The 16,255-nt window shown below is 38.4% G+C and overlaps 2 protein-coding genes across 6 annotated transcripts in view; one reads left to right on the forward strand and one right to left on the reverse strand.

Moving 5' to 3' along the window:
- LOC141798023 (dedicator of cytokinesis protein 3-like) overlaps positions 1 to 5,239 on the forward strand; it is a 272,445-nt gene extending 267,206 nt beyond the window's left edge. For all 4 annotated transcript variants that reach the window (XM_074679790.1, XM_074679799.1, XM_074679807.1 and 1 more), the window contains one exon: positions 844 to 5,239. In XM_074679790.1, the coding sequence (XP_074535891.1) occupies positions 844 to 1,545 (702 nt within the window). In that variant the 3' untranslated portion in view covers positions 1,546 to 5,239. The remainder of the gene's footprint in view (positions 1 to 843) is intronic.
- LOC141798053 (V-set domain-containing T-cell activation inhibitor 1-like) lies at positions 5,236 to 14,552 on the reverse strand. Of its 2 annotated transcripts, XM_074679827.1 has the most exons (7): positions 14,073 to 14,552; positions 12,977 to 13,306; positions 12,202 to 12,237; positions 10,800 to 11,087; positions 10,551 to 10,682; positions 8,994 to 9,083; positions 5,236 to 8,794 (listed from the first exon to the last, which is right to left on the reverse strand). In XM_074679827.1, the coding sequence occupies exons 1-7, from the start codon at positions 14,155 to 14,157 to the stop codon at positions 8,727 to 8,729; spliced, it is 1,029 nt and encodes a 342-aa protein (XP_074535928.1). In that variant the 5' UTR covers positions 14,158 to 14,552; the 3' UTR covers positions 5,236 to 8,726. The 2 variants fall into 2 exon arrangements, with proteins under 2 accessions (XP_074535928.1, XP_074535937.1); XM_074679836.1 differs by lacking the exon at positions 12,202 to 12,237.
- Between the last annotated feature and the right edge of the window lie 1,703 nt (positions 14,553 to 16,255).

Consider the following 16,255-nt stretch of genomic DNA (forward strand, 5'->3'; position numbering starts at 1 on the left):
TTTGCCATATTTGAGAAACTTTTGCAAGACCCCAAAGAATGTTTCTTCAAAGTTCTGATGATGTTTTGCAGAATTAAAGGTCTCATACCTCTGTTATTGTCACAGGCTCTTAGGAATCTTTAGTGTGATCCTAAAAACATTTTGGAAGATCCCAGAGAGTTTCTTTTCTTGCTAAGTCTACTTTGCATAAGACACCATAGTGTCTAAAATAGTTTGCGAATCTCAAGAAACTTTTGCAAGATCCTGGAAAATATTTAGCTCCTTTTAACATCCTGAGGCACTTTTGGTATCTTATGAATCATCAGAAAACTTTTCAAAACTTTGAGAGTATTCTGTAAAATCTCGAGACACGGTTGTGTGCCTTGTGTCCCAAGAATCATCTGCATTAATCCAAAATAAATAAAAAAGCATATTTGAAAAACAGCAATTGAAGGTGCAAAAAAATATTTTTTTGTTTCGGTTTAACAAAAACACTCAGGTAACTCTGAGATTTCTGTAATTGAAGTGTTCGATCTTCTTTTATATTCTTGGTTGGTTTATGATTACAGAAATTAATATTCTTTTGAAAGAGGATGAAAGATTAAATACAGGCAAGCATCTAATCCACTTGCAGTTATCAATAAGGTAAATGAAGTAAGTCCATCAGTGTCCAACAAGGTGTAATAAATCTTTCTTCAGTGTTCTCCTATTTTATGTTTTTGTAACGTCTTTGTGTCCAATTTCACCCAAACAGTCACTGGGTCGTCTCACTAATTCCTCTATGAAAAACTTTGATGTCGATGAAACAGCTGTAATGTTGGACATATGTAATGTTTCTGTTCTGTCCCCATCCTCTCTGTCCAGTCTCCCCTGCACCCTATACCTGCCTCGCCCACCAGTCCACAGTCCATCCTGGATGGCAGTAACTCCACCCTATCGGGCAGCGCCAGCTCTGGAGTCTCCTCCCTCAGCGAGAGCAACTTTGGCGGCCCTGCTTCCTCTGAGCCCCCTGCCAGCCGCACAGACACCCTGGAGTCCGTCCCCAGCAGCCAGGCCTGGACCACCGACCAGGAGGACCTGGACTCGCCTTACCAGCCCGTAAGATACAGCGTCTCCGAGCCTGAGGTCCTGGATGGGGTCAAACCCCCGCCCTGCCGTAGCCACTCTGCCCCCGGAGGAGTCACCCCGGCCCAGGCAGGCGGTCAAATCCAGCCCCAGCCTCCAGCTCAGGTTTCAACTGGAGCTCTACAACAACCACAGCAGCAGCAGATGGACGGGCTGCAGCACCCCCAGCCACACCACCACTTCTACCACCACCACTGCCACCCCCACTACCTCCCCCACCACCCACCTCTCTACCACCTCCACGAGCCCCCTCCTGTCCTGCCTCCCAAACCCTATCTCAGAGAGGGCTGCATCCCTGAAGAGGACCCCCTCAGCACCCAGTCCGCACCTCCGCCACCTGCACCCCGACCCATGCCGCGCAAGATCTCCCAGCCCATCATTGCTGCCACCAAGGAGGAGCAGGCGAAGGTGGCGTGGGAGCACGGCATCAGCGAGGAGTGAGGCGTCTGCCTGGATCTGTAGAAACTCGTAGAAGTGGAATAAATATAAACTTTTTTAGAAGAGAGTGAAAAAGTGAAAGAAGAAAAAGTGTGAAGAGACAAGCGACAAACGCAGGATGTCCTCGAGAGTAGAAGCCGAAATATGAAGGTCTAAATCATCTTTTTCATCACTGCATCCAAGCACGCCAAGCTTCTTTAAAGGGACAAGTATTTCACTGACCCTTGACTGAATCCATGATAATGATGTCTGCATCCATATTTTTACTTTTCACCTGACCTGACACTGCACACACACCTTCCTATTTATTTTATTCTTACTCCTAACACTGATCAAACACTCTGAGGGATTTGTAAGAAGAGATAAAGCCATTTTTACTGCTGAAGGTTCTCACGCAAACTGCACTTTAACAAAACACAAATAACAAAAACGACTAAAGATATCCACATATTTTTCTGTTAATGCTGAATTATTAAAGGATTTAGAGACTTAAGGGATAAAGGATGGTATGTACTGATGAATGATGAGCTCACTCAGCAGAAAACAACGAGAACGTGAAGAAATTTTAGAGTTTTAGATGAGACTGAACAGGAGGTTTTTATGTTTCCCATGCAAGACTTTGAAATTGTATAGAGATAATAATAATAATACATGAAAGAATATAATTATATTTTATCCTCAGACTTTGAGTAGAAGGTGAAACAGATGGAGAAATATGCAAGAGAAATGACTCCCTAAGCTGTTTGTAGCTGCTTGATGATTTGAGACACACTTGTTTGGGAGGAAAAGGTGACACAAACATACACACACTCACACACAGATTTATGAGGCTGCATTTACTCACATTTTCAGGGTTTGAAGAATAATCTAATGTAAGCTTGAGATGTTTCAGATGTTTATCTGCCAGGAGGTGAGATGCGTACCTGGCATCAGAGGGATGACATTTATAGAGAATTAACTATAACAAATATAAACTAGTTATACACTTTTTGCCATTTTTTTATAAAAATTAATGAAGTGTACATTTTGTAGTGAGGAAACTGTTTTGTATGCATGTTTTATCACTCAGTTTCAGCTCGAACGGAGACTGTGAAGGTTCAAACTTAAAGCACTGGTGAAGTCGTGAGCACTGACAAAGTTCAGGAGGAGAAAATCACCTGAAACACACGTTTAATTTGTGATCCTGGTCTTTCAGTACTGTGAAGGGTTTTTATTCAGTTTTTTGTCTTTTTTTTTAATCAAACTCTCTGATTCTGCTCTATCCTCACTCCTCCCCTCTTTTGCTGAATGAAAAAAAAAAATGTGAACAGCTCTTAGCCCACCTAGCATAGCTTCTGAACAGCACGCTGTTCCATCCAGATCTGATAAAAATGCTCTTTCTGAAGGGGTCTCTTTAAAGCCTTTAATATATTTGAAAACATAATGTTATTTATTATTTAGTGTATTATTTGACCCAGACCCCCTGGTAAAAGTGCTCGAAGAGGTACGCTTGGGGTGTATTCCTTCTCCTGAAACTCTGGGACCAAGCAACACTTAAAGAGTTGAAACTTCTCTGTGAAGTTACGTTATTTTTAAACTTTAGACCATGTTGTTAAATCTGAGAATCTTATTAATGCAGGTACAAAAAGGTGAGGTGGTTCTTCATTTCCTTTTGCTGTCAGCAGGTGAAAAATAAGCTATTCTACCCCCCCCCATATTTGAAACATTGATATGTAGTAACAATGCTGGATGTTCAAATTTAATGTTTGCAGATTTTTAAACCTCGACATCTTCATAAGTTGTAGAAATCCCTGAATCTGTAAAAAGCACTGATCTAAAAATTGCAAGTTTTTAATAAGATTTGCTGCTGATGATGATGTTATCATATAAGGCTCTTCTAACTGGAGTGGTTAGGTCTAAAGAGACGGCAACTAAAGCAAACATTTTAGAGTTTTTTTTTTTTTTTTACATTTTGGCTGTAAACCATGCAAAAAATACTACAGGGGCACCCGAGGGACAGAATAAAGAAGAAAAATGGCCCATCTTTAAGCTGATCTGGAGGACCTACTGTGTAATCTGTTCAAAATGAAAAATTTTGTTTTTAAAAATTAAATTCATTTGGTTTCAGAATAATAGAACAAAATAATTTAGAAACTCAAAGGCGTCATACACTGCAAAAAGACTGAAATCTTATCAAGTGTTTTTGTCTTATTTTAAGTAAAAATTGTCTTATTACACTTGGTATGAGCCACATTCAACTTTTCATTCCAGAAAATGTCTTATTTCAAGTTGTTTAAAGACAAAAATTAATGTCAATGGGGCTTCAGGAAACGCCTCATCCAGCAATAACGTTAAATATACAAAGTCTCATCTGTGAACCATGTGATACTTTTGAAACTAAAAGTGGAGCATCATTTAAAAAAGAGAGATGCATGTGACAGAAAATTATTCCATATCAAAACTTTGAGTCTTTATCAAACTATATTCCTTTACACTGATAAACTGCCGCTGAAGAAAGTTTAAATAGGTGTATTCATGTGTCCTATCTGCAAAAGTATTAAAGAAAGGACTTTGTATAAAAAACTTTTTATTTATTTGAAACATACTCTGATGTTTAATGAATGCAGTCAGCTGCATCTGAATAAACTAAGGTCTTCTTTGACTTGATTTCTGAGATATTAGACTCAAAGTAGGAGCAGCAAAGTGGGGCAGTCATGCTTCAGATCATCGAAAAAAAAAGTCTGTTACAAGTTTTATAGGCCATGTTGAAGCTAAAAAGCTTTAATTTTTTTAAAGAAAGCCATAAAACTCAATCTACTAAGAGACTTCACCTGCCCAGATAAAGTTTGTAAAGCAGGTCATCAGATGTTTGTTCCTGCCCCTGAAAACAGAATCACTACAGTCTTAACAGTAGCCTGTTAAGATGAAAGCTTTGAGCCTCATCTATCTGACATCCTGAGTAAATTATTCTATTTCTTTATGAGTGGAAGTTTTGTTCCATCATGATTCATATTCATTACTTTACTTTTGAGTGTCTAAGGAGAAAAAATGCACAACATTTGGCACTTTATGGAAACGACAAAAAGAGAAAGTCCTGCAGGTTGTTTATTTATTGTTTTGTTTTTTGCCCCAGAGCAGAAATGAAAGAACGAGTGCTGATGATGTCATGTTCTGCAGCTGTAGTTTGATGTTTCATTCACAAAGTGAGGCGCAGGTTAGCAGAGAGCATGTTGTGAAACTAAAACCACTGAACTCACTGTTTGTGTTCCTTTGTTTCTGACGATACGGAGAGGATCCTGTGTACATAAAAAGGAGAGAGTGTATTTATACCAACCTTGTAAACATGTAGATTGTGATGGTCTTGCCTTGTACTTTCTGATGTTCTTTTGTTTTTAAACTTAAACAGCAGCGAACGTTCCTTTTGTCTAATGATTCTGATGATTTCAGGGCTTCTGAGGGAGGTTTATTATTACTTTGTGTATTTCGCATCAATGACAAATCCAGACAGTGATTTACTCTGAAGGCATTTCTTTGTACCATGACGCTAAGAAGTCTTTCTTATGTACATAAAAGTCTCTGTTGTGTTAGCATGGGTGTAAACTGTGATGTGTATGACAGTAGATGTAAATACTCACTTTTTTTTTCCTACTCACTAAACAAACAGCTGTGATGTGGATTCATAACTAAAGACAAACATTAAATAATCATGTTTTATTGACTCAGAATCCTTTCAACTTTTTTTATTGTTTGTTTGACAAACTGTAAAAAAGATTGTCAGACTTCAGCTCAACTTACTTCACCTCAGTATCTTACAAGTTCACAGTGCTTAATAAATTTATTAGACCACCAGTCATAAAAACAAGAAAAACATCCAGAATCATGGAGCGCTTGAATTCAGACTTTGTCCTTCTCATATATTGATTTCATGTTCAGAAATTCAGAATAACATGAACCACTAAAACATGTTAATGCTCAGGAATAAAAATAAATAGTTGTAATCTGGCAATCGAAAATAAAATAAATGTGCTTTTCTGTTTTTTTTCTACTTTTGTAAAAGTACATCTAATAACCCATCAATTACAATAATAATTATAGTTGATGGTTATAGCCATCCCAGAAATATAGCATAATGTTAATTTTGGTAAAAAGCTACAAACTGTAAATTTAAGGCTGTGGTGGTTACACTGGATGGTGGTCTAATGAACTGTTTAAGCACTGTTTTTTGGTATAAAACATAATGTTAACAGACATTTTTGACAGCTAATGACAAATAGTAAAAAAAAAAAAAAAATCCATTTATGAAAAATAAACACTCAAACACTGACATGGAAAAAAATAAAAAAATATATTGCATTCACTCATATCTTAATGTCAAAGATTTTACATTCAGAAAATTATGACAATGTTCTTGCATCACTACACTTTCCCTTCATTGAACTGAATTTTAGCAGATTAGTGTTTCTTCCCTTGCACTGATATTTTGTGGAAATGATCTAAGATGACTTCAGAATTCAGAGAAACCTTCAGTGTACAGTGCAGGGTTTTTTTTTAACTACCTTTTTACTGGCTACAACTTCAGAGTGTGAGATTGTGTTCATGTTTGGACCTGCAAAACATTATGGGTACATCGGCATCTTTGAACAACAGCTGGTGAGTGTAAAACCACAAAAATCTAATACCACACCCCAAGGGTAATGATGAATAAGTACATCTATTTACTTACACATATCAAAGGTAGTTTCAGTTCATCATACCTGATTATTTATGACATCTCCTAATTTCAGATCCTGAGCGTCAGTAACATAAACATGTTGGTCAAACCAAATAAAGAACAGAGCAGATTGGAAAAGAATGCTACAACAATAAGGAAAAAAGGAGAACTCAAACAAACAGATAAACATTTAAAAAATAGAGAACTAGTCAGGAAGGAAAACAGCAGGAAGAAGTTGGGTCCCTAAAGTGCTAACAGAGGTGCAATCTTTTCATTTCCTTTCCTAGCTCCATCCTCAAAATCCTTTTTCGTAACTCTAGCTTTGAAGAAAATAATTTATATTAATGTTTTTAAAAAAAGAAAATTATAGCTTTGTGTGAAGAGCTTATCTGGCACCTTATCCTTATCTGGCAGCTTATTCACAGTGCTAAAGATCAACAATGTTTCAGAAGATGAAACTCTCCAGTTATCAACCAGCATTGTCATCCTTTAGCATCTAGAACAAACTTTCTTCTACTTTATTATTTTTATGATACATACCCCTTAACCCCAGCAGATCCAGGATAAGACACCAAAGACCCCACACCCGCCCTTCTATTATTACTACAGGTATTGCACCATCTCATAAAACTCTCGTTCAGACTTCTGCATCCAATCAACACTGGAGCAACACAAAGTCCTGTTTCTATGCAAGCCTACACACATAGCCTGACGTGGACCTCACCTCACACCTCATGTTAGCACAGAGCAGAGCTGCTGCCCATCCAGTGACTGAACAAACTGAAAAAAGCTTCACATTAAGGCCTTGGTCATCCAGGTCGCAGAGTTCAAAGCTTAGAGGCATTCCTCCTCCCATATCTGAAAGGCTTCTTCAGTTCTAAACTAGTGGATAGAGCTGTAAGCTTCTAGGAGGCGTTATTACGCCAAAAGACTTTTATTTGGGGTTGTAAGCAGAGCTTTTGACACACCTACATGATCCTTTTTCAGAGCGTGGCTTGATAAAGAATGCACCCTGTAAGCTAACAAATAAACTGTACTAGAGCAGACCGAACAACCACACATGGTTGTGTCTTGAAGGCAACCGAGCAGTCATGACATGTAAAGTTTTACATCGAGCTTTTGTGACACGGATATGATTGTCACAATGCTTCACATAAATAATCTCAGTAACCTTCCAAATGAGATGTCAGATTGGAAAAGAAATTATTTCATCTTATTTTAGAGAGGCAGGAGCTGACACTATTCGGATGACTCATAGGGAGACAGTCAACACAAGGTATGATACGAAACACCCATGATACAACATGGCTTTTGTTCAAAATATCACAAAAAGATTCACATTAAAAAAACACAGCCGCTTAATTTTCCTGATGCTTTTCTTTTCAATATTGTTCAGCCCCTCAGAATTAGGCCATGTCCACACGTCACGGGGTATTCTCAAAAACGAGTATCCCGCCTCGTTCGTCTTTAGAAATACTTTTGTCCACATGCAGCGGGCAAATCTGCCGATGATTTCAGCTGGAGGCATGCCAAACCCATACTCTGCAGTATTTTCCAGACGTAAAACCTGTGCCAGCCAATCAGGATGATCCTTCGTCATTTAGCTTTGATATTTGAGAACCAAAAACTCTGTTTACCACAACCACCTAAAACCACAAAACCAGAGTTTTCTAAAATCTTCACTTTGCCCGAGCTTTTAAAAAAAAATGTTTTTAAAGACATAAAGCTGTGGTTTCGTGTGGATGACAGGTGTAAAAGTAGAAAATATATGAAGTTTCCCAAATACCTGGCTACGTGTGGACATGGCCTTAAACTAGTGCTGCACGATTTGGGGAATAGGTGCGATTGGCGATTAGGTGGACAATATTGCGATTGCATTGTGCTTGCAATTTAATTAAAAAAAGTTGTGTCATGAGTCTCCAGACTTGCTTGGTTATCATGGAGAAAAATCAAGAAAAAAGCAGGGATTGAGGATTTTAACTGTGTAAAAATATCCAAACTTACTGTATACAAACAACAATGTACAGCACAACAGTACTGTTTTGTTTGTATTCAAAATAGCACATTTATGCCACTTTTGTTTTGCATGTTTTGAAAGTTACATCTTTTTTCTGTGTCATCCAACCGGTAACCAAAATAACACCAAATAACAGAGGAAGAGTTTCTTTTTACCTTGAGCGCCTCACTTACTTCTTTGTGCTCCATCTTGTCTGATTAATGTGCCGTACCAGGGGGGCAGGTAGTCACATGACCAGTTGAAACAGTGACTGATTAGTCATCTCACGCTAGCTCTCTTACTCAGTCACACACTCAGTCATATTGCTTGTTTCTTTTTGTAGTTGGTAACCCAGCAAAAAATTCCTGATAGGTTTAAAATGATAATAAATGATATCCATGCAAATTAGTATCAAAAGAGCTGGTTTGACCTGGCAGTGTTTTGACGTTGTTCAGCTGCCTTGTGTTGTAGTTCCTCTTAAAACCCCTAAACTTCCTTTCAACTTGATGTGGCATCATTAGATGAGGTGAGTGGGATCTTTAAACTTTCTGGTATATCAGCAGGCCCTGTAGCAAAAAAAGAGAAAAGAAGAAATCACAAAGTGTAAACTTTGGTAACAAAGCCATTTGTATCTTCCTCATACTAAAAAAAAAAAATTAAAGACCACAAAATCAACCAAAGAAGAAGAGTTCAAATATATATCTGAAACTTCCTAATTCATTACCTGGTCCTGACATAAACAATATTTAGAAGAAGAGAACTTACCGCCGTTGGTTATGTTGCCATTTTCGTGATGTTTATCATTTTTCTGTCTGAAATCACGTTGTGGCTTCAGTCCAGATAAATAGTCCATGACTGAGAACAGAGCAAAGACAGAAATGCATTAAAAACAATAAACAGATGATTGTCACAACTTGGTGCACCAATGCAGCTAAAAAGACATTAAAAATTTCTGCTGAGAGCAGCAGTTGAGAGACCACATCACACTTTGTTGAAGTTGATTAAGTCACCTTAAAGATACACTAAGAAAGTTATTTAAGGTTGGCTGTGGCTGTTTTATGGCTGAGAATCACTCTCTAAAAGTATAGGTATAAATGCTTAAAAATTTAAAGATGAGTTTGATGATGCTTTCTTTTCAGCCCCACACTGCATTATGGATAAAAGTAAACGAGCTTCAAAGGAATAGATCACAGAAGGACTACTAAGTAAAGATGTGAGTGCAAACACACACACACACACAGACACACAGATATAGGGATGGGAATTGATAAGATTTTGTCAATACCGATGCCCTTATCGATTCTGCTTATCGATCTGATTCTTTATCGATTCCCTTATCAATTCCTGTTGTGAATTTTCTTGGTACAAAAAGTAGCTTTACAGGTTTTCCGTGTCAACAACATTCAATTGAGTTTATACTGTAAATGAATAAAATGTAATTGGTCCCTGAGTCTGGATATCTATGAGCATAATTATACAGAAACAGGTAAAAACTGCACAATATGACGTTGATCAACTGTGTTGTAATATATTAACAATTCAAGTAGGCCATCTAGTGTCTCAAAGTGGTTATAGCAATGGTTTAAGTTGTTTGGAAGCTGTTTGTAGTTATGAAGTCAGCCATGAGCCTTTCATTAGCCTGTTAGCTTTTCACATTTGAAATTCTCAGTATTTTTTACAAAGAGTTGATGTGATATGTTTCTGTGATGAAAGTCGAAATCCTAATTTGAAGCTAAAGTTATACTGATGTGTGCTAACTGCTAGCATATCGATGCAGTTTCCCATATACATTAGCATCAAGCTTGCGCTATTTTGTTTTTTTGCTAAATAAGGTGATTTATACCATTTCGATATACTGAATATGAATTTCCTGAGAGAGAGTAGTGACATTTTTTTTATGAAGTCAGTTCTTCAGTAAAACTTCAAGCTGAAAATCCTGAATCAGAGTTTTCTTGGGAAACGTAATCTAACTGCTAAGCTAAGATAGCTGCAGCAGACTAGTCGACGTAAGGCCCGGCGGCTCCGGCAAAATGTAAAGAATTGATAAGGGAATCGTTAAGCACAAAAGCTAACGATATGGATGGACAGAAACATTGCTTATTGATTTTCAACAGTAACCGGTTTTTGATTCCCATCCCTACACAGATGATCTGGATCGTAGCAGAAGAGATCCTTGGAGATGTATGGTAGACGCAAAGTGTGATTGCTCATGTTTAAAGCCATCCACATGATCTGATCAATAAGAACCACCAGCTAACACCTGATCTGAACCACCACATAAAGGTGATTTAGAATATGGTGGTGTTCACATGATACACCTACCTCTGTAACGGCAAGGTGCACACTTCTTCACAGCCAAAAGTTGACCTGCAGCTAGAGTTAAAACTCCAGCCAAACATCCAACAGCCAGAATTCCAAAGACAAGTGGAGCTAATGAGCTCTCAGCCTCTTTCTCTGAAACACACCAAAAGAAGCTGATGTAACACTTGTAGTAAGTGCATCACATGGTCAGACTGCACAACAGCTGAAATTATAAACACATGAACAAATAAATATTTGGACTCTAAATACCAGGTTTCCCATTGATGAGCAAGAATATCTTCGCAGGGATCTCATGTTTGAGCTCCTCCTGTCTAACTATGCAGCTGTACTGGTCCGTCCTGGTCACATTAGTTTTAAGAGTGATGTAGTATTTGTTCCCCTCGAGGTACCGCTCGCTCTCTTCAGCAGGCAGGATGTTTCCAGCACTGTCCTTCCACATCAGTTTAGGCTCTGGAAAGACGCCTCGGACCTCACACTGCAGCAGAGCCCAGTCCTGTGTCTGGTTGAGCATCTCGATGTATGGCTTTGAAGATGCCACTATGAACATAATGCAATGTTACTTAACTTATATGTTGGTTTCACAATTGTTAGACATGTTTTAAGATTTATTTGCTTTTCCTTGATCGAAGTTGGGGTTAATTTGTGAGGGGAAAACAAGAGCACAAAAAAACCCTTATGAATGTGCAGTGATTTATCAACCACTGAAAACTGTAAATAAAAAAAACACTAATAAAAACAACATCTACTTTAAAAAGACTATGGTATATAGGTTTGAAATGTTACTTCATTAATGGTTACTATAATTTATTTGTTAAGATTCATGTAAAAATATGGAAGGTAGAGCAAAGCTGAGCTGACACTAAAAGAAAATTGAATGTTTTGTTTTTTACTTATCAAATGAAACAGTTTTAAGATGAACAACCACTTTGGTTAAACCAACAGAAATAATATTAAAAAACATGTTAAGGTTTCAGCTAGTCAGAAATGATCACTGAGTGTTATTTGTCAATAACAAAATCAAAGTTAAATTATTCTCAGTTTTATCTTGAGTGGTGATGATTTCCACATTATGAGTGCTACAACTCAGTCGCTCAGAGGCTGGTTGACATTAAAACATTCAGACGCAATACCTTCATCTTAACATTCTGTGCTGCATGATACAGAGACAACTATACACAATCTCTACAGCTCAGGAGCTTCTGGTGATCAGTCCAAACGTGGTTCTGTAGGAAGTGTCAATGAAAAGGCTTCAAACGGATTTTTAAGAGGTTAAATAACTGTAAAGAGGCAAACAAAGAAACATCATTTAACTTTAGAGACAAATTTAACAGTTTTCAGTGGAGATTAATCAGAAAATCCTTCAAATCATTAAACCAAACAAGCGTGGGACCTGTGGGACTAATGAGTGCCAAGTTTAATTGACTGTTATAGCCTTGATCAGCTTGGAGCTCAGAAACCTTGAGTTGTCAAGCTACATGCTAATCGGCTAAGCAGCGCCACTTTCACAATATTATCTTCTACAACTCTCCGTCCTTAGCTACACTGTACAGACAGTGGTCATCTTGAAGGTACTGTATCACATCTTTAACTAACGCTGATGGAGCCTTCTGAGGTGTAGCATTGATAATGTATCAGAGAAATCATCACTCACCTCTGTCCTCTGCTGATCGGTCTTTAATGATAGGCTCTGATAAGAAGAAAAAAAAAGTATTTTATACACACTCTGTATGAGTTATATAAGAACGTTTAACTAAAAGTACATCTGCCTAAATTTACCTCAGCTAGTGTTTTAATTATACATGATGTAAGAATGTTAGTAGAAATACATGCAGTCAGCAAGTGCTGACTTCAGATGCTTGAAAATAAAAGAAGGATACAAATGTTAGTAAAAAGTTAAAAGTGAGCAGGTTAGTGGAAAGATGGAAGAGAAACAGATGAGCTACAGAGCTGTTTTCAGCTTTTCTTTTTTGTAAATAACAGCCACAAAGAGTTGGAGCTGATTACATTTTCAAGATTTCATTCTTCAGGCTAAAATAAGAAGAAACAGGAAATTTCACAGGGAATAAAAGACAACATGTCAGCAGCGTATTCTACTAATCCTGGTGTTTGAACTGCAGGAAAAGGTGTGCTGTACCCGCTGAGTATTACTGCCGTCGTTTCATTTTGTCTGTGAGCTGAAAACAGCTCACAGTAGATTTGTATTTCAACACATAAGTGCTGAGGAAAAGCTCTGCCCCTTCACCAGGACTATTTGCAGTAACCAAAAATCAAAAAGACATTTGTTGCTGATAAGAAATATACTGCTTAGTGAGCAGGTTACGAAGACTGAGTGGACAGCTTGCAAAAATCATACCTAAAAATCTAAAACAGCTGGAAAGCTTAAAAACAAAGATTTCAAAGATCAAAAGTTCACTCAAAGTACTTACCAACAACAAGTCGAGTGCTGAATATCTGTCTGGGCTGAAAATGAGGGAATTCACAGGTATAGGTGCCACTATCTGACACCTTGGTCTTTGTGATCTTTATGGAGGCGTTGCCATTCTTCAGGTGATCTGGAAAATGTGAGACTCGGCCGACAAACTGTTCATTTTGACCTGTAAATCCGTTGCCATAAGTGCGGTAAGCATGATAAATGAACACCTCCACATCAACATCTTTCTTCCAGTCAAACAGCTTTGAATCAAGGTTCTCCCTGGAGCTGGGGGCACACGGTAAAACAGCATCGCTGTCTTCTTTCACTGTGACTACAAGTTCACCTGAAAGACAAAGCACAATAATAGTTATGTTTAGATAGATAGATAGATAGATAGATAGATAGATAGATAGATAGATAGATAGATAGATAGATAGATAAGAGTAGCAGTGTAACACTGACACTGCTTTATTCTGTTTCAAAATTTAAAAAAAAAATGTTTTTCTGTCTTGCAGGAAAAAAGTCACACAGAAACTCTCAACTACAAAGGCCTTACACTGGCATTTGAGTAAAAAATCACAAGTCTATACACATTAAGAAATAGCCTTAACCTTTTAAGTCTACACCAAATTTATTAACAATGAGGTGTCACTCAGATGTCATGTTTAACTCTAAACAACGGCATGGTGCTGACAGAGGAGCCGCGGACAGTTATCCTGAGTTGAATTATACTATAACTCAACAGGACAAAGTTAAAGCCCCACCGGTTGCTGGAGGTGAATCCAAACCAGCCCTTGTTATACATCTGGACACATCCCCCACGACTTTAAACTTTCAGAAATGAGAGCTAGGATGATGCATTTTCATTTACTTCTTGTTGGTACTTCTTATTTTTTCTTTTTTTTTTTTTATCTTGGCTTTAAGTTGATTTCGCATCTGCAGCAGATTCGTGTTAGCTCGTGTTAGCTCCATCACTCGAGTGATGGAGCTAACACGTTCACAAGCCTGCGAGCTACTAATGCTAACAGATAGCTAGAGGCTAACAGATGGCTACAGGCTAATATCGAGCTGGCATTAACAATACATACAAATCGTAATAATCCCTTTACCATTTTCAAGTGCATGTAGTGTCCCCAGCAAGGAAAGGAGGCTCAGCACTGTGAAGTGGTCAGCGTAGAGGAGCGCTAGTGCCATCCCAGTAGCGCAGTTGTATATCCAGCAGATGTGTCAATCTTGTCTCACAGCTGTTTATTATGCTAAACTAGACTGAGGCTGTATAAACCAATGTCTCCGCGGCGCTATACCAACTTATTATGCATAAAAAGTGAAATAAACAGGCAAAATCTTCAGTAACTCATCGACGAGTTATTCGAGACTGTGTTCTCGGCTGCTATACCTACTGTGCACAGTTTCCAAAAACACAAACAGGGTACTAAACTCTACAGATGTAAGACATCAGCTCGTAAACAGCGTGACGTTTTCATAAGCTCAATGAATTAATGTTTTCCTCAGTAAAATGAATAACGGCCTGAATCTGCTCGGCTGCTGAAACGTAAAGGGCTCACAATAAACAGCAGGTAAGATAAGATAATAAAGTATGACTTATCTTATCTAAACTTATAAACAGACTAGGCCTGCGCATGCGTACTCGTGCCTGTGACGCTACAAGGCGTACTGCTGGGCGGTGTTTCCATAGACATAATAAAGAGGACCAGGCCATAAAAATGGTGTATTTTGTAACTCCTCCACCACTACCCTCTATTATAGACCCATTTCAAAAAAAATGTGACCTCTTATAGGGCCAGCAGAGCCCAGGTCACTATTTCTGATAGCTATCAGAAACTGTTACCTTACTGTATCTGCATTATTATACACCCAGACCATAAAATTGTGTATTTTGTAACTCCTCCATCTCCCCACTTCATTCTTGTAACCGCTCCCAAAGTTTTCTTCATGAACAGATCAGCCACGCTCCAACTGATGTTTGACAGGGTTTTATTCTTTTCTTTGCCACAGCAAACTCTCCCTTGACCGTCAAGCACCGTGAAAAACTAGAGCAAAATAACATAGCAACGTAAAAAACATACTTAAAAACAAACCTTAACAAAACGTACATATTCAAACAAAATACAATAACATACCGTGTGCGCCTTCTGTCCAGAAATTTAGGAGTTGTTAAAGTCCTTTCTTTGTCTCAATATTCCAAAAACAAAATATCTCCTTTCGATTCGACTGCCGCTGTCTGCATCCCACAAGTAATTTGCGGACCAGAGCAGCCCATGCACCTCTTCCAATTAGTCATGTGAACACTGCATGACACTACCCATCGCAATACAGTGTTTCACCAGCAGGTGTCAGCAAAGGACAAGACAAGGTTCACACATCCTAAAACAAATATTGATACAAAAATAGAAACATATATACATACAGACATCATCTCTGTGCGACAGCTACAATTCTGGACCCATTTAAAAAAAATTGTGACCTCTTATACGGCCAGCAGAGCCCAGGTCACTATTTCTGATAGCCATCAGAAACTGTTACCTTACTGCATGTACTGGTCTGGGTTTATTATAATGCAGATACAGTAAGGTAACAGTTTCTGATGGCTATCAGAAATAGTGACCTGGGCTCTGCTGGCCGTATAAGAGGTGACACATTTTTTGAAATGGGTCCAGAATGAAGTGGAGAGATGGAGGAGTTCATTTTTACACGTTTATTAGGGTCTGGGTTTATTATAATGCAGATACAGTAGGGTAACACTTTCTGACGGCAAATAGCTGGTCACATTAACTCTCTATGCACCTGTAAAAATGTGTAAAGCACCTACAAATTTACACACACACACACACACACACACACACACACACACACACACACACACACACACACACACACATACACACTCACACACGCACACACACACACACACACACACACACGCACACAGACACACACACACACACACACACACACACACACACACACACACACACACACACACACACACACACACACACACACATTCAAGTTATACATTTTGATGCAGCACAAATAGGTGGCAATCACTTTATTGTTCATATCCATACAGTTAAGAGTCTCAGTTAGGATACATTGGTAAGAACTCTCTGCTATCCATGGGTAAGACACTAAGAAACTTCGTAAAGCTTAATCCCTCCGTAATCCCTCCGTAATTTGCGTAAATGCTCTTCTACTTCTTCTACTCCCCCGTCTACCAAGACGGCCATGCTGAAAAAGAATTCACTATTGCCCCCTGCAGTCACAGTTTTCG

This window comes from Halichoeres trimaculatus, unplaced genomic scaffold (genome assembly GCF_033239565.1).
Source record: "Halichoeres trimaculatus isolate MK-OKI-2021-1 unplaced genomic scaffold, fHalTri1.1 fHalTri1_scaffold_1, whole genome shotgun sequence".
Lineage (NCBI taxonomy): Eukaryota > Metazoa > Chordata > Actinopteri > Labriformes > Labridae > Halichoeres > Halichoeres trimaculatus.

Coding starts and splice junctions, on each gene's coding strand:
- LOC141798053 (XM_074679827.1), bottom strand. CDS start 14,157: ATGGCACTAGCGCTCCTCTACGCTGACCACTTCACAGTGCTGAGCCTC. Junction 13,307..14,072: donor ACTACATGCACTTGAAAATG/GTAAAGGGATTA, acceptor TTTGTCTTTCAG/GTGAACTTGTAGTCACAGTG. Junction 10,683..10,799: donor GCTCATCAATGGGAAACCTG/GTATTTAGAGTC, acceptor GGTGTGTTTCAG/AGAAAGAGGCTGAGAGCTCA.